The sequence below is a fragment of the Vulpes vulpes genome, chromosome 11 (assembly GCF_048418805.1).
Source record: "Vulpes vulpes isolate BD-2025 chromosome 11, VulVul3, whole genome shotgun sequence".
NCBI lineage: Eukaryota > Metazoa > Chordata > Mammalia > Carnivora > Canidae > Vulpes > Vulpes vulpes.
The window spans coordinates 61,639,408-61,666,793 of NC_132790.1; the positions used below are offsets into that span (position 1 = coordinate 61,639,408).

Below are 27,386 nucleotides of genomic sequence, written 5' to 3' on the forward strand. Positions count from 1 at the left end.
TTTGGAAAACACTACGGCATTTTCTAGACAAAATGAGTTTGTAAATATTCTATAACCACTAATTCCATTCCTATATATGTATCCTAGAAATATTGCATGTTTATGTGGTGCAAAATATATTCACAAGAATCTCCAGAGCAATATTTTGTAAATGCCAAAAACCAGAAAGTGCCTAATGTCTATCCAGAAAATATAAGTAAATTGTGGTATCTGCATATACTCAACATTAGGATACAATACACTAATGAAAAATTAAACCATAGAGATACTTACAACATGGATGTCCTACAGACACTGAGCAAAACAAGTCACAAATGAACACATAGAGTACAGATACAAAGTACAAAAGCAGGCAAAACCAATCTATATTGTTTAGGAATGCATAGACAGGCCTACTAAGGAATGCATAGGAATGATTACGATGAAAGTCAGGATAGTGGCCCCTCTCCCAGGAGGAAAGGAATCATGATTGAGGGGAATTCAAAGCTACAGTCATGGTTTTTTAACTGAGTGGCAATTTCTTGAGCACTGGCTTTGCAACTATTTGTTAAACTATACAAGTTTTTTTTTTTTTTTTAATTTATATTTATGATAGTCACAGACAGAGAGAGAGGCAGAGACACAGGCAGAGGGAGAAGCAGGCTCCATGCACCGGGAGCCCGATGTGGGATTCGATCCCGGGTCTCCAGGATCGCGCCCTGGGCCAAAGGCAGGCGCCAAACCTTTGCGCCACCCAGGGATCCCTAAACTATACAAGTTTTAAGGCACTTTTAAAGAGGGGGGAGGAGGAGGAGAAGAAGAAAATATCCATAAAAAATTGGTAGAAAGTTTCTAACCCTAAAAAATAATTATTCTCTCTCTCTTGAAACATGTGTCCTCAGAATCCCCAGATGTCATGTAAGAAGTCAGGCCACCCTGAAGTCACTCTGCTGGAGAGACCACATAGAGGATGGAGAGAGGTGCCTGAAGAGTCCCAGCTGGAGGCAGATATGTGAGTGAATGAGTCTTCACATGATTCCAGCCCCAGGCACCACTGACTACAAGTACTTGAAAGACCCCACATTCAAACTGCCTTGTTGAGTTCAGTCAACCCCTAGAACCATTAGAGAAAATAGACCTGGCTTCATCTTACCTGGCTTCTTTTCTTGAGGCTTTCTGTGGCTGAGAATGAAATCACACAGCCTCTCCTCCCTCCTCTAAAGTCAGCACTCAGCTCGCCTAAGGATAGCTTTAAGGCAGAGGTCTTGAAATGCATGCAGTTTCACTGCCCAGAAGACACGTGCCAATGTGTAAAGACCTTCCTGTTTGTCACGGAGCAAGGTAGGAGTGGGTGCTACCCATATCTAGTGGTAGAGGCCAGGAATACAGCTAAACATCCTACAATGCCCAGGACAGCCAACACAAAAAGGAATGGTCCGTCCCCTAAATGCCCATAGTGCAAACACTGAGAAACACCATTCTAAGAGTTTATGTGGTTGGTTGGGTACAACAAATAACCAGGAAAGAAGCAGCAAGCTGGGCTGAGTTTGGGCCAGAAGAGAAAAAGAATAACAAGCATAGGAAATCCCAAAAGGGTGCCTTGGTGGCTCAGTCAATTAAGTGTCTGCCTTCAGCTCAGGTCATGATCCCAGGGTCCTAGAATCGAGTTCCACCATCAGGCTCCCTGCCCTGCAGGGAATCTGCTTCTCCCTCTCCCTCTGACATTACCCCTGCTTGTATTCGCTCTCTCACTGTCAAATAAATAAATAAAATCTTTTTTAAAAGGAAATCCCAAAGAAGTCAACAAGGAGAGAAGACACTTCTTATGTTCATTTGGGGGGGTGGGCAGCTTTTCTGAATGGTTATTTCATGTGAGGAACACATATGAACCAAATATATGCAAACTAGTCTCTTTACTTATAGAATTACCGAATAAACAAAAAAAATCTTTCTCACAAGCTGCCAGAACTGACCGTAGAGCAATAGTCTTTCAACAAAATAGGATACTGTATTATTGCTTCAAAAGCCGACAACGTGATCTTGATAAATTCTTCTGATGCCATCAGTCCTAGGAATACAGTTAATTATTATAGGTGTTTATTTTCATGTGCAAAATCACCATATCAAAGTACCTCAAAGACGTAAAATGTCCCATGATTTACTCACCTATGGCTCCATCTATGTTAGTTTCTCCTGAGTCTACAGATTTAATATGACTCTGTAAAAAATAAAAAGTATTAAGTGAAGATTTCAAAATAAGTCTGAAAGAAAATATGTTTTCCCCAAAACTGTACCTATCATTCTTACTGAAATAATTCCCGAAAGGTATTAAATACTATGTACATATTATAAACACTATAATCATGGTCTTAAAATATGATATGAAATAATATATATCTTATAAACCATAGTCATTTTTAAACATAGAGATCACTATCCATGAGATTTAATACTGGAATAAATTCAATAGCAATGAAAGCACAGAAAGGTCACCCTATAAAAGTGAAGATAATCCAATTAATACATAACCATGTCCAATATGCTACACTTACTCACTCCTTGGAAGTTAGTACGGATGCACCTAATCAGGTGAAACAGTCCTCTCAAAGGAAGGTTGGGCCTTATCTGCCCTGAGTGTACACTGCATCCGAATGCAGCAAAGCAAGGCCTGCCTTCAAAGTTCACCACTGTTATTAGTCCCTCTTCTATATGTCCTACCATTAACCCCAACACCAACCCCAATGCCATGCCTCCATGCAAGAGGACTCCCAACACTGTTTTAGAAGCAGGCCTGAGCAGCACAGCTATGAGCTCCCTGGGTGAATTTCCCAGTCTGAAGCTGAATGCACAACACAGAAGAGGTATTCTGTGAACATGAGCTGAATGAAACAATAATAATAAGCAGCATGGCCATGTTAGTGATGTATGGAAGCACAATACTGAGTTCTGGCTCCTGGCTTACAAAATAATACATATATAATATTTTATATATAACAACAAGCAGCAATTAAAATGTAAGATTACTCTGGTATAAAAAAAAAAGTGAGCAATTAACCTAGAGTGAAAATGAGTCTACTATGATCCAATGGTTCTTCTCAAAATACTTGATAAATATAAATGACTATATATCACATATATAGTGAACATCTGTTTAGGTTTTTGTGATATAAAGAATAAAGAAAATCCTTAAATCCATATTTGACTTAAGAACTGAGACATTCCAGGGGCACCTGGGTGGCTTAGTCAGTTGAGCATCCAACTCTTGATCTCAGTTTAGGTCTTGATCCTGAGTTCAAGCCCCATGCTGGGCTCCATGCTGAGCATGGAGCCTACTTAAAAAAAAAAAAAAGAAAGAAAGAACTAAGACAGTCCCAATTTTTTTGCATGAGTTTCTTCCACCCCATGTCATTTATTTGGAGATAACTACTGTCATGAATTTATCATTTCCTTAACATTTTTTAATAGTTTTACTAGATATACATATGTCCCTAAATAGTATACTGTTTGTGTATTTTTGGTCTTCACTGAAATGGTATCAAACTGTATACAGTTTATACAAACAGGACCGTATATAGCCATTAAAATGTGGAAAAAAAGAAAATTTTAGAGTTATGGGAAAATATTTAGTCAAAGTTAAATAGAAAAATATTGGGGTGCCTGGGTGGCTCAGTCAGTTAAGCATTGACTCTTGGTTTTGGCTTAGGTTGTGATCTCAGGATCATCTAGCCTCATGTGAAGCTCCGTGCTCAGCAGTGAGTCTACTTCCCCTCTTCCAGAGTCCCTCCCCCTGCTTGCTGTCTCTCTCTCCCTAATAAAATCTTTAAATGTTAAATAAAAAAAACACAGAATACATATATATACATATGTATATACACATACAGCTCATCTCAACTACATGCATCAGCGTAAGTTTTATATGTATGTATATATATGTTACAAACACAGTTTTCTACACACACAATGCATATATGCAAATTGAAAACACTATGTAAACAACAATAGGTTAACACATGGTTGTTTCTGAGAGTAGTGGAGTTATGGATGATTTTTTCTTCATATCTAATTTTCTACATTTTCTTTAATAAGCATATTTTCATAACTTAAGTAAGTACAAGTTGCCTTTAAGAGAAAATCTCAAAGACATACATTCTTTGAAAGCTGAACATACAAGACTCTTTAAATCGTTTATTTCAGTCTATGATTACAAAAACAAAATACTAAAAAAGAAAAAATGTAATAAATAATAATTTTTTAAAAAGGCAACATAAGCCTGTCATAATTTGGTTGATATAATTTCACAAAATTCCAAAATGGGCACATAACTTTTACTGAGTAAATATATGGATTTGATGTTGAGTAAAATATTCAGAGAAAGATGTCTTTTGACTTAAATAAGTCTACTTAAAGATCTATGGATTACTAAGCAAAGAAAGAAGGTACAGTGTTTATACTACCATCTTTCCTGTGTATATATTTTTAAATATAGATATTACACAAACATAGATGAGGACAAAAATTTTGGAGGAAGACATCACAGGAAACCACCGGCAGAGGTTTTCTTTAGGAAGACAGAATGCTGGCCTGGGAGGTGGGCTTTTGCACCATTTGCACTGTTGGAATTTTCTAGCCATATATGTGTATTAATTTTTTCCTTTTTTAATGTGAAGAAGGGTTCTCTATATAGTGAAATTATGGACTTCTTTTAACTTATTTTCTTCTTTATACTTTCTGTTTAATTAAAAAAAATCCCTACTGAATGTTTCATTGCTTTACAAATTTTAATATCTTTTGATACATTTCTTCTTCTACTAAGCATGAAGGCATATAAATTAGGAAAAGAAGCCAGATGCACCAGTGTGCAGAGAGAGGTCTCGCTTGAGATGAGCAATCATGAATTTAAAGTGAGACCAGTTATAAAAAAAAAAAAAAGTGAGACCAGTTATTTCATTGAGTTTTTGTCTCTCCATATTTAGCCACTCAAAGCAAGAGGTAGGGAATTATATTGCACCAGAATTAGGGTTTGCCAGAGGAGGACACCAAAGGAGGGAAGCAAAGGGAGTTACAGGTTTGTGTCAAGCAAGAATGTCAGCTGAATAGGGACTCGAGGCTGAGTGAAGAGAAAAGTGAAGTCACTGGCCTTCAGGAGGGCAGGATGGTGATCGGAAAGTGCTAAGACCAGTTTCAGTCTCAGAGGAATCTATGGGGAGCAGAGGGGAAGTAAGGTGAAAATCGGGGATGGTGGCCAAACTGTGGCAATGGAAATGTCATAGGTGCAGGCAGCTGAGAGAGGGTTACAAGCTCCTGAGGAAAGAGGCGGTGGAGAGGGTAAGAGGCTGAGATGCTGGAAGCATGGTCCATAGTGATGTCTGGTTTTCCGAGAACGTGGACAGACACAGCATGGAGACACTAACAATGAGATCAATGCTGGAAAATTCTGAGGAATGAGGGGCAATGATCCAGGAATCTGTGTGAGCACAGCAGAGGAGTAACACAGGCTATATTCTGAGGGTGCAAGCTTCAACACTGGAAGTTTTAGCAGAGAAGCTGAAAGGATGGCCACCTGCTCCACAGCCAGGCTTCCTGGGTAGAGGAGTGTGAGGCAGAAAATGGTCCTATCTAGAGGGAGAGGCTGTGCCATGAGTGCAAGCCAGGGCTCTGCAATATCATTCAATACTTCAGAGAAGTCCGGAATGAGCTCCTACAGCAAACTATGTATATGAATTAATTTGCTGTTCCTAAAAGGAAGGGGGCGCTCATAGCAGGAATACCTGTATGGCAGTAAACAAGTACATAGCATCATATTTCTTAAAATGTATGAGTGCACTATCTTTGCTGTAACTACTGCAACTGAAGTCAATACCTACCTATCCACAAACCAACATTCGCTGAAAACAAAAATCTGCATAAGGCAGGAAATACATCCCTTATAAAATAATTATCTCAATGCCCAGGATAAGTAAACATTTATGAAGTAATGGAGATTATGATTACATTTTTGTATACAAATCTATCAGAATAATTTTATCATTTCTTGCCTTTGAAAATGAAAATCGTTGAGGTCTTTTTTTGTAGAAAACTATATAGCCACTGCACTGCCATTAATGCACTTTTATAAACTAAATGAGGCCAGGGCTTAAGGAGAAAAAAAAAAAAAACACACAACAAAATCCTCTTCCTCAGCTCATTAATCAAGAGCATTTTCAAAAGGACATAAGAAACACAGTGAACATTAGGTTATTCCACATCACGAGTTCCCGAGCGTATTTCCTTAATGTCACTGCTTCCTATTTCCCAGCCCAGTTCAACGGAGGCCCCAGAGAACTATGGTATTTACCGCAGGATTTCCCCATAGTGCTTCCCCAGAGGCTCACACTATCCCTAGATCCTTTTTTTTTTTTAACTGGAGAGAAAGAGGCGAGTATGATGACACAGTGCTTCTGTTAATAAGAAGGAAAAATAGCAATTATCAGCTATGTAATCCTCTTTTGCCTAGACCCTTTGAAAGCTTCATAATGGTTTAAAGGTGCCCTGCTAAATCATTTCCAAATACTTGCTTCTTTAAAATATAAGACGACCAAAATTTTGTTTTAGGTAGTTAAAAAATATGTTTACAAAATGCTAATTCTGATACTCCTGTGTCCATATGTAAGAAGTATCCTGAAGTTTTCTACCAAAAATATAAAAGATGTCTATGGGTCAAAACTGGCAAACAATTGCCTAGTGCCAGCCTGAAAAGCAAAGCTAACAGGAAGTGCAATTCCACCACTCCCTCCAGCCTGGCCTCTTTGGGACTCTTCTAATGAGCAGCCATCACACCAGCCCACCTATGGTCTCCGTACCTGTTCAAGGCAGGCCAGCAGTTCCCGGACAGCCACTGCAGAGGAAGCCCAAAAAGTTCTGGGCAACAACTTGCTGCCACTGGACACAACTACTAAAGATGAGCCACGGGGAGCCCTGAGTGACTGGGCGGTTTAGTGCCACCTTTGGCCCAGGGTGTGACCCTGGGGTCCCAGGATTGAGTCCCGCATCGGGCTCCCTGCATGGAGCCTGCTCCTCCCTCTGCCTGTGTCTCTGCTTCTCTCTCTCTCTCTCTCTCTCTCTTTCTCTCTCAGGAATAAATAAATGTTTTTTAAAAATAAAATAAAAAAAAAATAAAGATGAGCCACACTTGAATACCTCAAATTAAGGCAAATTAAGCTACTCTACCAGATACATTTTGAAAAATGTTAAAAATAATATTTATCTCCAGATAGAACAATAAGGCTTTCAAAACACAGTGCTGGGGCGCCTGGATGACTCAACGGTTGAGTGTCTGCCTCTGACTCAGGTCATGATCCCAGAATCCTGGGATTGAGTCCTACATTGAGCTCCCCATAGAGAGACTGCTTCTCCCTCTGCCTGTGTCTCTGCCCCTCTCTGTGTGTCTCTCATGAATAAATAAAAAGTAAATCTTAAAAAAAAAAAAGCCCACAGGGGTAAATACATACACAAGAATGATCTGGCCCCTCAGGCCACCAGGATAGAAGGTGCCCTGTGCTCTGGACAGTTTCACGAAGCCATTGTGTAGACTGCTCTATAGAACACATAGACCTGTGCAGCCCCCTTCTCTCCTCACAAAAAGACAAAACAAAACAAACCCTCTCAAATAAGGTCAGGAAACTTTTGCCTAAGCAAAATTTAAAAAGATTATTTCAAAGCACAAAACTCAAGAGGCTTTAATATGCTAATCTGCACTGTGAATTTCTAAGCAGCAGTAGACTGTTGGATGAGTTGACTTTGCCTGGTGGCATCAGTAGGGCACTGTGACTTCCATGATACCTTTGGCATCTTCTGGATAGATTACGAATCAATTCACAGAAGTACAACCAACTCAACAGTTGATAATAAATGCACAAGAAGTCTGGAGATAACTAAATCCAGGTTCCTCATTTTAGTCAATACCTCTTTCCTTTTACTAGTTTTTCATCAAAGCCTTCAACACTGAGTAAAAGAACAATGCACACATAGCTAAGGCCAAATAACAGATGTGATGAGAAAAATAATGAAAAAATTCTGGGACTGGCCATGATCCAAACTAGGAAAATAGCCTGAAAAAAGCCAAAAGATATTTTCCATTTTATTTGCCTAAATTCCATCTACCTGAGTGACATTATCAAGGAAAAAAACTGTTAGAGATTTTTTAATATACTAATTATCTTTCAAACAGGCAAGTTATTTTCCACTCCCTAAAAGGGCCTATTAAGGAGACCCTACAGACTACCTCTCCACCCACACAGAGTTTGCCCAATGAGTGAAGATGAGGAGATTCCCCCTTAATGTGGCCTCCTCCCTCGTCCAGAGCATTGCATTAGATGGAGCAGATGTGTTCTCCCTAAAATACAAACATATAATTCCTGAAGGTCCATAAAGACTTCTGGTTGTAGATACTTGCTGGTTCCTTGAAAACCTAAAGTGTACTCAATTAATGTAGGAAGAGGAAAGTACTCCACAGAAGAAAAAAATAAAAGAACAAGCAAGGACAATTATCCACATCCCAAAAAAACAAACACTGTGCCAAAAGATTCCAAGATGGCCACAAGGGCAAAATTACCATTTCCAGGCAACAATAATTTAGTGCAGTGGATCAATTACAGTCATGCCAAGATGATACCTATATTGGACTTAAAAACAGATTAAAAAGCAAATTAAATAAGGTAGTAAGTGAAATTCTAGTAATAGCAAATCCGTGAATGCACAACAATGAAATTATGTACTTTGCAGACCTTGGAATTCAAGGCACTTAGTATGATAAAGATTTGGTATGAGAAACAAAAGGACCCTAACTGCATTGTCTGAACACATTTCTTAAAAAATCAGTGACCTCCACTCAACATTTGTACTTCAAAAATTCATATTTTACTCTATGATGAATCTTCTAGAACACTACATTCTCACTTGTGGAGGACAATCATTTTTTTTGTATTCCACACTTAAAACAACATGGAGATGTTGACTTCATCTTAACTAGAAACCTCTATGGCGTTTTGAAAATCTCAGTTAAGTGTTATTAATATCAAGATAAGACTGGAGATATCGTATGACAGATGTCTTAACTCCCTCTCTGTGTAGCACCCCATTTTATCAATGATATATAGTGCAACTATTCCAGACAAGGAAAAAATAGTACAATTCATGAGCCACAAAGAGATTATTTTTTGCAAGCAAAAATGAAGTGAAAGATAGGATAATGATTTGTTTTTCATTGCTACTCATCTCATCAAAATTAAAGAAAAAGTTAAATTAAGCTTAACTGAGAGAAATGCCATCATGAAAAGAGACACTACATATAACTGGACAACATAAGCCAAAGTAAATAATGATGATAATATATTCCCAGCATTCCATTCTCAACAGGTTTATGATTTTAAATTTTTTCATAATGTTTAGTACCAAAACCTATGAGAGTGTTTTCTATGGACTTATTTACCCTACTTGGGCAGTATCTGAACAAAACACATTATCAGGAGAGAATGTATTTTTTCTCCAAATGTCAAATTTTATTACAGTCAACAGATAAAAATATAAAAAGGTCACATCCCTAGAGACAAATAAATACCACAAGGATTTTAAAATTACTTCATTCTGACACCAAATTCCACAAACAGTAGAGACAGCCACATTTTTATTAAGAACGTGAAAAATTCAGTGTTACTCACAAGAAGAGTTCCATAACTGAAAAGGAATTCTTCTGTTACAACTTGAGGTCGAAATACCTGTGTGATGAGAGTTTCCATAGATTAAATCCTGAAAGCCGGGTATAAGAAAACAAAATGAAAATGTTTTATCTGAGAGGGATCCCTGGGTGGCTCAGCGGTTTAGTCCCTGCCTTCAGCCCAGGGCATGACCCTGGAGTCCTGGGATCAAGTCCCGCATCAGGCTCCCTACATGGAGCCTGCTTCTCCCTCTGCCTGTGTCTCTGCCTCTCTCTCTCTTTCTCTCTCTCTCTCATGAATAAATAAATAAATCTTTAAAAGAAAAAAAAAAAAGAAAGAAAATGTTTTGTCTGAGTTGATGTCTCTGAGATTCAGTGTATCAAAAAGATAGTCACATTTATACGTTTTTCTTCCTAATAAGACAGTACCTGAGAAGTTACGAGATGAAGCACTATAGGCATCAGAGGTAGATACATCTTCAGCTGTTTTGCTTGGACCGTCGAAGGGTGTTTACGACCAGAAACATTGGCCAAGGCATTAAGAATGTCACCTGCAAAGCAGATCCCAGAGCACATGTGAAGATTACAGACCACAAATACTTAGGGACCACCCGTCACTGCCTGAACACTGATGGGATTGCTGTGGTAATTACTCTCCAAATGAAAGAAGTGGGTAGGGGCTGTGTTATTTTATTCACAGAAAGATTATAATAGAAAACTGTGGCCTCTGAGAACACAATGAATACAAGCTGGATCCTCCATCTAGCAATGGAGTATCTAGCAATTTTAAATCGATTTTATAGTAATGGTTTTAGATATGATTATTCTTCCTTTTCCTTTTTTGTCTTTTCCAAATTTTAACCACGAGCACTTCTCATTTCTATAAACAGAAAAAAGTTATTTAAAAAATTATAAGTGAGGGGTGTCTTGGTGGCTCAGTTGGTTAAGCATCCGACTCTGAAATCTCAGCACAGATCTTGATCTCAGGATCATGAGTTTAAGCCCCACATTGGACTATAGGTCCAGTCTACTCAAAAAAAAAAATTATAAGTGAACAGATTACAGATTGCAATTTTTAATAATAGAATAGGATGATAGCAAAACAAAGATTAATTCCCAAAACTTCCCACTGGATGATAAGTCCAATCATAAATAAAACTTGTGATGTAGACATCTGAATCTTAGCATCACATCCTAAAACAGGATGAGTCTGGCACAAAGAAACTCAACTACCATTTGACCAGACTGTAGCCTTCAAGTCAAAGTTTTATAAAAGGTTACAATTAAAAAAAAAAAAAAAAAAAAGCTCTATTTTCAATCATTAACACACACACACACACACACACATCAATCATTAACACACACACACACACACACACACAAAAACGCTCAAAATATTAGTAAGGAGGAAAAAGATACTGTCAATCAGCCATGCAGATGTTTTAATTATCCAGATTTATACTCTAAATTTCTGAGCCTAAAGATATTTTACCACAAGAGCTTGGACCAAATTTAACATTTTTAACATTTCTGGTATATAGCTACATCTGCTGGAAAAGCATGGAATGGGATTTAAACAAAATGTATGCATTCCTTAGATTATTTTAATTTCTCCAAATAACAATGAAAACGAGAGATTATCTGGAATAAATGTCTTTTGCAAATCATTATTAGAAATTTTATTTAAATTTTTTCAAACCAAAGCAATGTGTAAACTTTGAATTGAATATAAAAATTCTTAAAAAAAAAAAAAATGAATATAAAAATTCTTTAATATTTAAACTCTAATGCCTATGGCATTTTTAAACTCTTTTAACGGTAAATAAGTGTGTGGCTGTAACCCGAAGGCAAAATTTTTTTCTTCAGAATAGGCAGAGAGAAATCTTGAGAAAAGTTACCCAAAATAAGAAGCATCAGTCCAATTCCAAGCTCTTAGAGTGCCTTCCTTGTGTTTATTTTCCAAAATTGCCAGTTTACCACAGATAACACCTCAGGGTAACCTTTAGCCTGCTTGTTGCCTGAGTCATGCCACCAGTGCAAAATAATTGTAAAAACAGATAAAGCAAATCTTGATATCTTAAAACTACACAATCAAGGAAAGGTGTCACTATGCTCACCTGTGATAAGCAAGAAGCAAGAAAAAAAAAGAGGCAAAACCTAAAAGCCCATGCACAGAAAGGCAAGCAGCAAGGGGCCTAAGGATGAGCCTCTGATTTACCCAGGATCCGTGGCAGTTCCTGCACGATGTGACGGATGAGAAGGTCCAGGCATCTGGACAGGTATTCATTGCTGCTTTGCTGCTCCTTGCCTGGAGTGGTCTTTCTGCTGTCTCTCTCGATGTACATCACCAGTCTGCATATAGGAAAGTGCAAAAGATTACCTCTCATGATAAAACAGTTGATAGCATCTGTCTGAAAATGCCGCCAAGGCAAGTGTTTCCAGGGGGCACAGTCCCAATCATGCTGACATTTGGATTTGCTGCGATTTGTCAGGCACAATCTATTTCTGCCTTAGAAAAATCTAAACGTTTATGCAGTAAGAAAATAAGGCAACTTTGGAAGTATCTGCCAGTGTATTACAAAATAATGCCCTGATTTCATTTAGCCTTGGCCCGTGAAAAGAAACCACATTCTTCAGATGACAGATGAAAGACAGAAAAAGGCATCTGGGCAGAAGAGTGCTCTTCAAGTTTCAAAGATTCAAAGTAGAACCACAAGTTGTCTGCATTTCTGTTGGTCATCAGTACTAAACTTCCTTGGAACCTCAGGCAAGTCACATGAATTCCAGTTCCTTCGGTAAATTGTATACGTAAATCCAAAGAAAAAGTTTCATTTCAACACTGAGCGATACAGAGAGCACACACTATATCGAAACATCTGGATTTCACATGTCCCTTTGTCTCCTAGTTTTATGATCTCTGACATTTAACAAACATGACTTCTTCAACCCACTGGCATTCAGTAAATCAATCTCTGACCAACTGTGCCTAGCTCACACCCTCGGAACATATTGGACCATCACCCTAGACACTGAGGGTGTACCCGAAAACTTTTAGGTTCACATTTCATCTGCTTTACTGGACCCACCAGGTACCTTCCCAAATGCCCACTCACTTCAATTCTCAAAAGGGCAGTGATTTCACTGATTTCATCACATAAAAGTCCCTTAATATCTCCCATGTCATCATCCTTCTTCCCATTCCCAGCTTCATTGGCCTCACTCATACCACACAACTTCTACTTCTCAGGATTTCCAACCAACTCCTACTCTCAACTGGAAAGAGGTGGTTTTGCACACAACACACACACACACACACACACACACACAATGTATTTATATAAAGAATACTGAAATCATAATGCTTAGCATTCATGTGGCTCTTCGTAGATCTGGTCATGCATTTTGCTATTTTTACTCACTATTACTTGGAGCTCTACTAGTGAACACACATGGCCAACACCAAATCAAGTTTATGTTTCCACCAGCCAGTTAATATCTTCTGTTCAAGTCCTTGATTTCCATCCTAGCCACACTTTAACAAATACAAGGCACTAATCAAAATGCAGGGAAAATACTCATGAATCAGCAGAAATGTATCAATGCTACTTAAAGAATTCACAGCACAAAACTTCTTGATGGTAAGTAAACTACAGAAATGAGACCCCGTGACTTCATGATAAGTAGAATCTAAGAGCTTCAGGAGATATGCTACAATGCCTAGGAGCAGCCTGCTCAGCCAGTCAGCCTGGAGCTCCCAGGAACAGGCGACACACAATCACTGTGGCTGGGACCTTCCAAGACAAGAGTAGCAACTCCAAGAACTTCCTAATTACTTGGCACTGTTCCCTCAGCCCAATCCAAGGAGTGAGACCTGAAAATACCAAGGATGGGGAAACTCATCTTCCTTTTCTGCCAGCAAGAGGGGTTGCCTGACATCTCCCTGCCCAGCCTTACCATCTGTCCAACAGCTTTTCCGAAGTGAAAGATTATAGCGTCTTCTCCAAGATGAGTATTTCAAACACACCCTCTAATCACAATCTCTCTTGATCCTACTTGCACATTCTTCCACTGTGACCATTCTTCAACTTCAGGGAAACTTCTCAATGAATCCATGACATTTTCTCCCAATCCATCAGCTTCCTCTTTTCTTCACTTACTTCCAACTTCGATTATATCCCATCTATCATTTCATTACTCTTTTGTCCTCTGTCTTTCCTTTGCAGCCATCTAGCCAAATGAACTCTGGATCAATCCAATGATCTGCTTTCTGGATGCCTGAGAGAAGGCTACTGAAGCTAAACTCTACGATAAATGTGTGGCACCACTACTGAATGGCCCAGAGCAGTATCAGCAATCTGACTACATTTCATTGGTCAATATATTCTCAGTCTATTTTCAAATTTTTCTTTTCTTCAAATCCCCAAGTGTTCACTCTCTCATGAGACTCTAAGTGAGTGATTTTACCTCCTATTGTACAAAGAAAATAGAAAGCATCATGAAGGAACTCTCCTTCCTAATTCTCAATATGTGCGCCTACTGTGCATTCCATCATAACTGTCTTTCCTCCCATTCCCACAATGGCCCTATCTCTTCTTCCCCCTAGGCTTTAGATTTCATTCTCTCTCACCCTCTCAGAACCTTAAAACTGCCAATTACTCATTTTCCCTTTTATATATTTACTCTCTCTCATTTAACAAAATACTTTTCATGTTATTCTAGCAACTTCCTCATTGCCTCTCTAGACCCCTTCTTATCAAACCTCTAAAGAGAAATCTCTACCTAACACTTCCATAGATCCTTCTACTTATTATTCAACCCACCCAAGTCTGACTCAAAAGGGCACTACTCATCACTTGCTTAAAGGTCACTGACAACCTCCATGAGATCAAATCCAGGGAACACCTGTCAACAACATTCAACACTGTTGTCACTCCTCCTGTTCCTCCATATATCATGACACCATACTTTCCTAGTTTTCTTCTCTAACTTCTTTAGTTGGTCCTTCTCTATGTCTTTGGTTGACCCATGCTCCTAAATGCTCAAGTTTATCAAGACTCAGTTCTATGGGACCCTGGGTGGCTCAGCGGTCAAGCGTCTGCCTTTGCCTCAGGTCATGATCCTGGGGTCCTGGGATTGAGTCCCACATCAGGCTCCCCCGTAGGGAGCCTGCTTCTCCCTCTGCCTATGTCTATGCCTCTCTCTCTCTCTCATGAATAAATAAAATCTAAAAAAACAAAACAAAACAAAAAGATTCAATTCTAGATCCACTGCTCTTTTCTTAGTACCATTTGACCCAGGTAATCTCATCCCCACCAATGATTTGATCTTCCAATTACATATCTGCAGCCTAAACCTGATCTCTAAGCTACAGACTTATATAGCCCACTGCTGATTTGACTTTTGCTTTTGTCTCAAAGGCATTTCAAAATCTACATATCCCAGATAAACATGATGATCATCCCAACAAACCTGGTTGTCTTTCAGAACATAATGTCCCATTATGTAAGGCATCACTCTCTACCTTATCAAACAAACCAGAAACCTAAGAGTCATCCTTATTACCTCCCTTCCTCTTACTTCCCACACCAAGTCAATCATTAAATGCTGCCTTACACTTTTCCACTCCCAGTCATGTGCAAGCTTCCATACTGCCTTCTCCTGGGCATCTATAGTAGCCTCTGAGCTACCATATATCCTTCTAACCCTTATACACCCTACATCTATGTGAATCTTGCCCATCAAGTTGCTCCTGCATATAAAGCCTTTCAATGGAATTCCACTGTCCTTAACACGGGTGTTCTTACAACTCTCTATCATGATCTTCAAGACCTGTAAGGTCTGGCCCCCGACTACATCTCCAGCTTTGGCTTACTTTCTTCCCCTCCAGTTACACTGGTCTTCTTCCAGCCCCTCTCCCCTTCCCCAGCAACAAGGTATTGCCTCTCTGCCTCCAGGGCCCTTCTATTCTCTCCTTGCCAGTGAACTCCTACACATACTTCATCATTCACTGCAATGATGTTTCCCTTAAATTAAATCTCTCAATAATATAGTCTCAGAGCACAGAATACATGAAGGCTCTTACCCAAGTACAATTTCATAATGTATTTTTGATTATCTGATAATGTTTGTCATCCCAGAAAATTCAAAAATACCTTAGGGCAAGAACTATATCTGATTTTGCTCACCACATCTTTCTACTTCTAAGCACAGTTCCTGATATGAAATCAGTGCCCCATAAGTATTAAGCTGACTAGACACATATTGCTGTTGAAAGTACTCTAAGACTTTACCTAGTTCTCTGAAGCAATTCTTTGGTCTTTACTTTTCTCAAGATCTTTTTCTTAATTCTACTGTTTGACGTGTTTGACATTTATATTGCTGGCTTACATAAGAAGTAGAAAATGAATATTTTTAAGAAGAGCTTTTTCTCAGGAAGAGATACCATAAGTAAAATCAAAAGACAAAGGAGGGAAAAATATTCTCCCATTTGATTCATCAAAGGATGAATGGATAAAGAAGATGTGGTATACAAATACAATAGAACATTATGCAGCATAAGAAGGAAATCCTGACATCTGAGACAACATGGATGGATTTTGAGGGTACTGTGCTAAGTGAAATAAGCCAGAGAAAGAAAATACTGCATGGTAGCACTTTTATGTGGAATCTAAAAAAAACAAAACAAAACAAAAAAAAAGTCACTCTCATAGAAACTGAGAGTAAAAATGTGGTTGCCAGATGCTGGAGGTAGGGGGAAATAAGGAGAGGTAGGTAAGAGGGTACCAACTTTCCTCTATGAGAGCAATAAGGTCAGGGGATCTAATGTAAAACACGGTGACTATAGTTGAGAACACTATCTTGTATAACTGAAATTTACTAAGAGAGTAGAACTTAAATGCTCTCAAAAAAAAAAAAAGGTAAATCTGTGAGGTGGTGAATGTGTTAATTAGCTAGATGAGGGAGTCCTTTCACAATGTATCAAATCACCACAATCTATACTTTAAATATCATATAATTTTATATGTCATTTATACCTCAATAAAGCTGAATTTCTTTTAAAAAGATAAATTAGGGGAAAATATTTCTAATTCATATCACAAAAGGCTATTTTACACATACACACACAGATATGTATATATCTATATACAGATATATATCTATCTATATATATATATATATGCCTCCCAGGTATCAATTAGAATAAAACTAAGAAGCCAAGAGAAAAAAAAAATGAAGGATAGGAAAAGGTAGTACACAGAGAAAATAATATAAATATCCCAAGTAAGGAGATGTTACACTTTGCCTATAATAAGAGAAATGTACAGTTGGCCCTTGAACAAGGTAGGGCCAGTTGGCATAGTTGAAAATCCACATAAAATTTTTGATCCCCTCACCTCAAAAAACTAATTTACTAATATTGGAACCAAAATAAATCACTCTTTACTGTGATATGCAATTTACCTCAAAGATGAACTGCTGCTCAAACATGGAAGACTAGTGTCACATGACATTAAGCAGATACTCTCAACACCTGAACTCACTGCAACTGCAAAAGGAAGTGGCTACAAAATTCTTACAGTAATACAGTACATGCTACAGTTAATTTTATGTCACTATGATTTAATACTGCATCATTACATTTGTTTCTCTCAACTACAAATGGCACCCTGTGTAATCTGTATACTAAGTTTTGATAAATTTTAATATTTAAAAATAGTTATCTACTTATTTTAGAGAGAGAGCAAGCGCACACATGAGTGGGAGGAAGGGCAGAGGGCAGGAGAAAAGGGGAAGCAGACTCCCTGCTGAGCACACAGCTCTAAGAGGAGCTCAATCCTAGGACCAAGATCACAACTTGAACCAAAACCTGGAGTTGGATACTTAACCAACGAAGCCACCAAGTGCCCCAAATTTTTCTACTTTTTATGATAGATTTATATGTATTTTATGGCAGTAAATAATAAAACAGACTAGTATCTACATATATTTTATACATTCATGACATACTCAATTTTTTTCAATATTCCTATGCTATGTGCTTCATCTGTTTTTTCAAGTTGTTACAAATCTCCAAAAAATTTTCCGGTCTTATTGAAAAAATCTGCATGTAAGTGGACTCATACAGTTCAAACTCATGTTGGTCAAGGGTCAGCTGTATATTAAAATAACTCTTTTTTTGCCCTCAAATGGCCAAATGCAGAAAGTTTGATAGCAAAGACTACCATCAAGACTTGAGGACACCAACACCCTAGTACTACTACTGGTGGAAGTATAACGACACAAATCCCATAGAGAGCAGGTTGGTAGTACCTTCAAAATTAAAAATCTAGCAAATCTACCTCTAGGAAGAAATTATTACATATATACTTGTATACATGTGACACACTTATATTTTCCTGCCATTAACAGGAAGATACTGAAGAGGAAGATGCCAAACAAAAGAGGGCTGATTTAATAAAATATGGTCCATCATTATACTGTAACTATCAAAAAAGCCAAGGAAGTTCTCTATATACTACAGGGAAAGAACTACATATAAGATACATTCATTGTTGAGCAAAACAAGCTAAGTTCAAAACAGTGTTTTTTTGTGTGTAAAAAGAGACAAGATCTATCATCACATTTGCTTGGATAGAAACTACTCTGGAAGGAAACATAAGCCATAAGCAACTAATAATAATGCTTAATTTTGCATGATGGTGCTCTGGGGCTATGGAACATGAGGTGGAATGTATCTCTCACTTTTGATTTTTTTTTTTTTTTTTTTTTTTTTTGGTTTTTGAACCATGGACACATGTTATCTACTCAAACATGAAGTAATACCATTATCCTAGAGAGTCCATTTTTTTAAGTCACAGGAATAAAAAGCACAGCATAGGGAACATAGCCACTGATGCCATAAAAGTGTTGTATGGCAACGGATGGGAGCTACACTTGTGATGAGCACAGGATAATGTACAGAGCTACTGAATCACTATGTCGTTTACCTGAAACTAATGTAACATTGTTTACCAACTATACTCAGAAAAAAAAAAAAGAAAGAAAGAAAGAAAAGTTGTTTAGGTAATGTAATTCTCAATAACACAAGATACTCTACCAAATGATAAATAATGCTAAGTACAGGCAAAGAGACTACTCCTCTTGGTAAGATCTATAGAGATATGCTTTCTCATAGTGCCAAGTATCAAGATGACTTTTAAAAAAGTAGTAGACCAACAATAGTACCACAGCAGTACCCCAAAAGTTTATTATAGTCCCTGGCCCATTATGATTTCTAGATTTTTTTTTCTCCTTTCCTTCACGAGGGTTATTTCATCTAACAATATTAAGATGGAGGTATCACCCAAACCTCCAAACCTGTATATAATTCCCTGCAGCACTATCTAAAACTGTGATCCTCAACAAATTTATTAAACTCTTAAAAGCTTCAGTTCTTTAATTATAAATAAGATAATACTGCCTGTGTTGTAAGAGACTGCTGTGAGGATTCAATGAGCTAGTAGCCTGGAGTAGGACACACAGTCAATTCTCAAGAAATGGTAGCCAGTACTACTAATTATTATTACTAATATTAATAATTATTACTACCCCTACCACCAAACTCAAGAAACTGCTCTCTTGAGTGCATGGGTCTTAAGAGAAGGATCCCAGAGGGCAAATTACTACTCATCCTACTCTCTTACTCACAAATCATCATGTTAGAAAATCTTGCCTCTAGCTTCCTCTGCATCTGGAACCCTGCCTCAAGTGATTACAATAAGAGAGAGTGTGCTGTCTTTCTGTAGAAGATGTGGAAATACAGGTCATTAAAACTTTACTACTCCTTTTGATCTAAGAAAATATGTAAACATTTCCCGTAAGGAATAAAATAGCTATCAGGTCCATTTTGTTTTAAATGAACATGCAGAACGTACTGCTATTTATTTACCCACTCTTCTACTAAAAGACATTATGGCTGCTGTCAGCTTTTTTTCTTACAGACCATTCTGCTGTGAACACTGCTGCATCTATCTCCTGGAGCACAGGGGCAAGAGTAGCTGAGGTATGTATATAGGAACAGAAGCATGAAAGTTCCACATCACTGCACTGCCCTACTGCCTCCCAAAGTGGCTGTCCCAATGTACTCCCAACAGCCAGGTAGGAGTTGCCTCTGAGTTACAAGCTCATCGATATCTACTGGTGTCAGATTTCACCTTTACCGATCTATATCTTGTGGTTTTCATTTGAATTTTCATCCTAATTAGCACAGTAAGCATATTTTTGTATTTCTTTGTTCATATTTCCTCTTTTGTGAAATACCTGTTCAGGTGTTTTGCTCATTTTCCCACTGAGTTTTCAATCTTTTGTTACTGACTTAGAGGCATTATTTATACGGTTTAGATTTACCCTCTTCCTCTTCTTTTTTCTTCTTTTTCTTTCTTCTCCTTCTTTTGGTCTTTCCCACTGGAGTCTTCAATTCATTGGAAACTGATTTATCATATGGATTGGGAAGGAATCCAAATCCATTACTCTTTCAAGTAGATAACCACTTGCCTGGTACTAACTAAAAAGGCACTTCTAAAACTAAGTGTGAAAGAGGAAGAGTAAAATAACAAATATGTGGCAAAATATGATTCAAAAGCAACTGATCCCTAAATTACCTCCCCTACCCAATGAATCTAGGTGACTGTCACTGTACTTGTACCCAGGCACTTACTGAAATCTGGAGGTTTATTCTCCAGAGAAAGTAAAACAGGATATTTCTAGACTGGGAGAAAGTAGACCAAATCAACAAGACCACTGCCTAAGTGCAAACAGGGAGAGACTAAATGAGTTCCCACTAGGGCTTCCAGCCCCCTTCCCCACACAGGCTCCTAGGATTCTGTCAGCCAGGTCCCTGCTTTCCAGCTGACGACTAGAATGTTCTTTATGCTCTTTAGCAAAACTAGCCCAAGACAAACATATCAGAAATATTAATGCTGAAGTTTCACATTTAAAAATGCCTACACAGACGATCTTAGTGTGACACTCAAAGTCAAGAAAATCTGTCCATGCACTGAGAACTTCTAAAACAGGTTGTCATTCCTTCAACTCTTAACTAAGACCAGACCAAACACTGCCACTTATCTGCAGGTATGATTTTGCTTGACATTATATATTTGCTAATATTCATCTGTATGTACTCTTTTTAATTGTTGTATAGTATTCCAGTATATGGACCTACCACAATTTATTCACTGCTGATGTATGTTGGAGCTGTTTCAATTTATGAATAGTGTTAAGAATATCTTATGTTGGCACATGTAAGCATTTCTATTGGGTCTACACCTGTAAGCAAAATTGCTGGATCACAAAGCATTCCTAGATTCAGTTCAGTAGACACAGCTGATGATCAGTTTTCCCAAAGTGATTATTAGGAAAGTTTACACTCCAAGAGGCAAACATAAGAATCATAGTTTCTCTACATTTTTGCCAAAATCTGCATGATCAGGCTCTATAATTAGAGCCATTCTGGTGGGTATCCATTGGTATGTCATCATAATCCAACTGAATTTTCCTGATGACTAACAAGGTTATGCATCTTTTTGTGTGTTAAATGGCCACTTGGAAAAGACTTTTGTAAACTTCCTGTTTAAGTCTTGTGTTCATTTTTAATTAAATTAATTTTTTAATTTTATTTTATTATTTTAATTAATTTTTAATGGTAGGACTATGATTTATTAAACTGTGTCTTAGTAAAGGCGCTGGGGCTTGCCCATGGTGCTCTTGATGTATAAAGCCCAGACATTTTGCCGATTCTTCTTGAGCAATGACACTAGGAAATTGACAGCTAAGTGGATGCTGTACACGAGCTCATCATCTATCATCTTCACGTGGCCAACAGCCACTGCCAGACATAGCACCTTCTTCATCTGGAATTTGATGGTGGACTTCACTTCATCCACTTTGGCCACCATGTTCTCACTGTGGGTCAGCAAGGAAGGGAACTTGCCAGATTTATTCAGGCCTGGACCCAGGATTCGTGGGATCTGCTTGATCAGAGATTCTGAAGCCAAAAAGGCAACATACTTCTTGGCCAACTTCTTGACTAGTTTCTTTTTTTATTCTTGTTGAGTTTCTTCAGCACCTCAATGTCCATGTGGGGAATATCCAGTGCCTTGGCCTCATCACAGTGCTGCTGTTCCCCCAAAACACACACGGAGAACTTAGGGCAGGGGGCGGACTTAAGCCTCACAGTGCCCGAGAAATGTTTGTCCTTCTGAGGGTCATAGTTCTTCAGGCTGATCTGCAGCTCCACCATCTCCAGAAACTTCCGGCACTTGCACTGGTTCCCATGCAGGACCTCCCGCACAACCTTGTACAGGGTGTCGCGGGAGACTTCGCTGCTCATGGTAGCTCTCGCCACAGTAACCGGAAAAGAGAGCCCTTTTTTTAAAAAGATTTTTTTTCTTATTATTTGAGACAGAAAACAAGCAGGGAGGAGGACCAGAGGGAGAGGGAGAAGCAGGCTCCCCACTGAGCAGGGAGTGTAATGTGGGGCTCCATCCCAAGTGGAGATCACGACCTGAGCCAAAGGCAGACACTTAACTGAGCCACCCAGGTACCCTCTGTGTTCATTTTCCTATTGGGTAATCCCCTTTCAGTTCTTTAGATATTGTAATTAAGAGCCCATTGTTGATTATATGTATGTCTTATCTTGTTATTCTCTTAATGATGTCTTTTGATGAACAGAAGTTCCTAATTTTAAGGTAATCTAATCTACCAGTGTTTTCCTTCCTGATAGTGCTTTTGTGTCCTATTAAAAAATCTTGGTCTACTCCAAGGTCATGAAGATATTTGCTATCTATTGGAAGCTTTATTGTTTAAGTAACATTTTTATATTATACATGCAATCTACCAGAATTGACATTTTTGTACAGTGTAACTTAATACACTCTATAAACTGATATCCAAAATAATCCAGCACCATCTATTGTAAAAACCATCTCCCACTGCTTTCCCCCTATCTCTTCTGTTCTTCTCCATGTTTTCTATCCTATCTCTCTATCCGGACCCCCCCACACACACACTTCAGCAGATTAATTCTCTCTTCAGCTGTGTCTAATCCACTGAGCTCCTACTTTCAGTTATTTAATTTTTCAGTTCTGGAATCTCCATTTTTATCCACTGTTATCTTGTGGGTTTTGTTTTTTGTTTTTGTCATATTATCTTATCTCCTCATAGGCCTGATTACTTTCTATTGAGAGTTAGATTCTATACATGAAAACTGGAAGAATATTTTGAGGCCTAGGATTAGACTTTACCAGACAGGATTTAAGCTTGCATCTGGAAGGCAGCTGGTGTATCAATGAGGATCACCTGAATCCACTCAGAGATTGAGATGATTCAAAAGTGGGCTTCTTTCCTTGTTCCAGGAAATCCTTTATATAAATAACAAGCAGTCCAGAGACAGAAAACAGAGAAGGTATAAATGTTTATCTACTGGAAATCAGGAGAGCAAAAAGAAATCCTGCCAAAATTCACAGAGTATCAAAAAAGCAAATTAACTCTTGTCTGTAAGCAATTGATTTTTCCTCAGCATTTAAATTTTGTTACAAAATGTAATAATGTTTTACCTAACTATCATAGCTTGAAAAATCTCTTTTTATAAGGCAAAAACTACTCAAATAGTTTCTCAACACTAGCACAGACTTTTAACACATAAAAAAATATCCATTCCCTCTGCTGGGAGAAATAAAAAACTGATGGGATCCATAACAATATTAAACTAACTCTAAAATGACACTCCATTTCTTTGTGCTCTCCCCAGCGCCTTCCCATTACAGGATGTGTTTACACAGGCTATTGTAGGATAGACTGACTTTACTGACAAGGGAACATTATCTCCTAAAAGAATTCACATTCTATGAAGAAAATAAAATGTGGGAACATTTGAGTGTAGTGTCCATAAACACTTTACAGTTGCTCTACAACAAAACTGTAAATGGTATTTCTTAGGCATTCTACAAAGAGATCAAGTTTAAAGGATCAACACTCTGAACTATAATCCAAGTAAACCACAAATAAGTAAGATCCACTTCTCTTCCCCTCCCCCATTACCTTTAATAGAATTATTTCTGCCCAGGACATGTCTGCTTCCCAATCTACTGCCTGCCCCCCATTTCCTTCTATTTACCACTATGATTCATTCCCACTAATGTGACCACAATTTCTTTACTCCCATCTCCCAAGGAATCTTTATGCTCATTCCACACACACATCTACCTTTATGCTTCCCTCATCTGCCTCATGCTGTACCACTAGGCTTCTATAGCTAAACTTGACATGCCCTAAATTCATTCATATCTCCAGTACTTACATCAGTGCAGTACCTTTAGTAAAATGAGCTCAATGAGTACAAGGATAATGATATTCATTTATTCATTCAACTTATTCATTCATTACAGTGTCCACTACGTGCTCAGCACTGAGGATATGGATCATGGAATATACATTTGAGTGGGAAGAAGACAATTAACAAATAACTACAAGATACTTTACATGGTGATAAGTCGTAAAAGAAAGTTAAAGAAGAGTAAAACAATTAGTTCCTTGCCAGAGAAGACATCTCTGACAGGATGACATTTAAGCAGAGAGCAGAAGGAGTGAAGAAATGAGCAACGTGGAGGCCAGCATAAAATGTTCCAGGCCGTTGGGAAGGCACATGCAACATCCCAAAAGCAAGCATGTGCTTAGTGTGTTGATGTGGCTGGAGCACAGCGAAAGAAAAGATCAGAGAGACAGACTCTAGATCTTGTAAGACATTAGAGGCCATGGTAAGAAACTTGAATTTCACTCTCAATGAGAAGGAATGGCATGATCTGCTTGTGGGTTAAAGACAGCGCTCTGGATACTGTGAGAAGGACAGATTACTCAAACGTAGAAGAAATACCAGTTAAGAGGCGACCGTAATTGCTCAAATGAGAAATTGTATTGGCTTTGATGGGGATGGCAGCGTGTAAATGGTGTCAATTGATGAGATTCTAGGTATTTTAAAGTACAAATAATTAGATTTGCTATTGCTTAGATGCAAGATGTGAAAGAGAAAAGCCAGGAATAACTCCATGTAACTAAACAACTGGGAATAACTCTATGTAATTAAACAACTGAGAATAGCAGAGCTGCCATTTATTGAAAGGGGTAGAGACCAATGGAATTGCAAGTCTGGACAAGTGTAGATATCAACAAAAACATATGTTACTCAGAGATTTGGGATGGAATAACTAGATAATACTACTGAGCGTGTTGAGTGTTATTGAGATGGTAGAGTCTGGGAGTGGAGATGGAGTTGGAAAGCAGGTCTGGTTGGTACATATTAACTTGAAGATTCCTCTTAGGCATGCCACTGAACATTGAACACTTAGCGATCATATAAGCCAGGAGTGGGAAGAGGTCATTTAAGGTGCCTATCTGCAGATAAAAGGTTTTGAAGCCACTGGCTTGGATGATCACCTCAGGACAATAATGAGAGGGAAACAAGGAGGGCCAGGAATGAAGTAGAGTGGGGAGAATCAGCTAAGAGAGCCTGAGGTGGAAAGAAAACAAGGATTGTTAAGTTCATACTGTGAGCTCTATAACTACAAAGGTAAATTCTAGGTCCAGGTGGCAAGTTGAACCCAAGTATTTTACTTCCCATGTTTTCATCTTCCCACAGGAAGTCCACTGTAGCCCTAAAAACAGGAAACTGTATCACCATTCACAGCCAGAGCCTTGAAAGAATTTCCTAAAGATGATGGTGCAGGTACAAGTGCAGCAAGGGAAGGCCCAAGTGCCCAGAATAGAAAACCTGCCTGGGGAAGTGGGGAAAAGCCCAGTAGTACACTAAACTCTAAATGGCAGGGGAAAAAGACATAGAGGCTGACAAGGGGAAGTAAGTTTCTCAACCCTATGAATGACTCTTAAAGGAACTGCATACCAGCCAACTTGGCACAAAGGCCATGCTAACTAAAAGGAGAAGGAACACAGAGTTTTGTAAAAAGGAAGGAAACATTTATCTTTGTCTTTACATCAAGGTAAGTGTACTCTTTAACCTGCTCACCTGTTTTCCACATCTCCCCACCTCCCTCCCCTCTAGTAACCAGCAGTTTGTTCTCTATAGTTAGGAGTCTGGTTTCTTGGTTTGTCTCTTTTTTTAATTTGCTCCTTTGTTGTTCTTAAATTCCATGAGTGAAATCATATGGTATTTGTCTTTCACTGGCTGACTTGACTCAGCATTATACTTTCTAGCTCCATCTACACTGTAGCAAATGGTGATATTCCATTCTTTTTATGGCTGAATAATATTCCAGTGTGTGTGTGTACACCACATCTTCTTTATCCATCATCAGTCGACGGACACTTGGGCTGCTTCCACAGTTTGGCTATTATAAATAATGGTACGATAAATATGGGGGTGCATGCATCCATACCAGTTAGTGTTTTTGCATTTTTTGGGTAAATAGCCAGTAGTGTGATTATTCGATTGTAGGGTAATTCTATTTTTAATTTTTTGAGGAACCTCCATACCATTTCCCACAGTGGCTACAGTGTGGTTGCATCCCCACCAACAGTGCCCAAAGTTTTCTTTTTCTGCACATTCTCAATAACACCTGTTGTTTATTGTGCTCTTGATTTTAGCCATTCTAACAGAATGGCTAAATGTTCCAAAACATGGAACCCAGACACAAATTAGGTAGCTGAGTGAAGTGACCGTTCATTGTAGTCTGTATTTGTTCACTGTAGTTTTGATTGCATTTCCCTAATGATGGGCAATGGTGAGCATCTTTTCATGTGACTATTGCTCATTTGGATATCTTCTTTGGAGAAATGTCTGTTCATGTCTTTCATCCACTTTTTAATTGGATTATTTGTTTTGGGGGTATTGTTTTGAGCTGTATTAGTTCTTTTTATATCTTGGATACTGTTTATCAGCTATGTCCTATGAACAATTCTTAAAGGAACCACATACCAGCAAACCTGGTACAAGGGCCATGCTAACAAAGAGGAGGAGGAGCACAAGATTGTGGGAAGGAAATTTTTTAAAACAAAGGAATGACTCGATGAAAAGTGGCATATTAAAGACTATTAATCTGGTAGTGGCAGGAAGGATGAGAAAGGGAGTAAACCAGACAGGCAATTAGATGTGACATGTGTACAAGTGGAAGATAAACAGAAAGGAACTCAAGAAGAACAGACTGCCTGGAAATGGTGCAAATAGGAGACAAGATTCCCATAATCTATTCCTGAGAGAATGGCACCTACACACTGTGGGAAGGTGATTAGATAGGTTTTAAAAATGGAGAAGACACACACTTGTTTTAATTTAATCCATGCCCTTCCTTGAAGATGCCTGCACTCCCTGACCACCTTTAGAACCTCCCAGCCCTGGGACATCTCCACTCCCTTCAAGTTCTGCTGCATTCACTGTGCCCATCAAAAGCATTGCTCCATTGTCTGTTTCTACTGTGGATCTTCCCACACTACTGCCATATGTTGCAAACTGGGGATATCCATCTCATTCAGATTCATCCTAGACAACTTCACAGTTGGTTCCTTGCTGCAGCTGTATAGTATTTCCAGAGAACCAAAACACTTTACGTTGCTTCACTACACACTAAGCCCATTTTTTACCTATATACTGCACATTCTTGAACTCATAATTGGCGTGTTCCCCCATACAGCAAAAATTTGTATTTTAAATAGGAGATGCATTTTTCTC

General features: G+C 38.4%; 1 protein-coding gene and 1 pseudogene across 2 annotated transcripts in view; both read right to left on the reverse strand.

Moving 5' to 3' along the window:
* ULK4 (unc-51 like kinase 4) overlaps positions 1–27,386 on the reverse strand; it is a 589,543-nt gene that overhangs the window by 361,322 nt on the left and 200,835 nt on the right. For both annotated transcript variants that reach the window (XM_026000954.2, XM_072726539.1), the window contains exons 23-27: positions 11,889–12,022; positions 10,100–10,221; positions 9,675–9,731; positions 2,146–2,197; positions 1,953–2,047 (exon numbers count right to left, since the gene is read on the reverse strand). In XM_026000954.2, the coding sequence (XP_025856739.1) occupies positions 1,953–2,047; positions 2,146–2,197; positions 9,675–9,731; positions 10,100–10,221; positions 11,889–12,022 (460 nt within the window). The remainder of the gene's footprint in view (positions 1–1,952; positions 2,048–2,145; positions 2,198–9,674; positions 9,732–10,099; positions 10,222–11,888; positions 12,023–27,386) is intronic.
* LOC112921622 (large ribosomal subunit protein uL1 pseudogene) lies at positions 21,382–22,040 on the reverse strand (annotated as a pseudogene).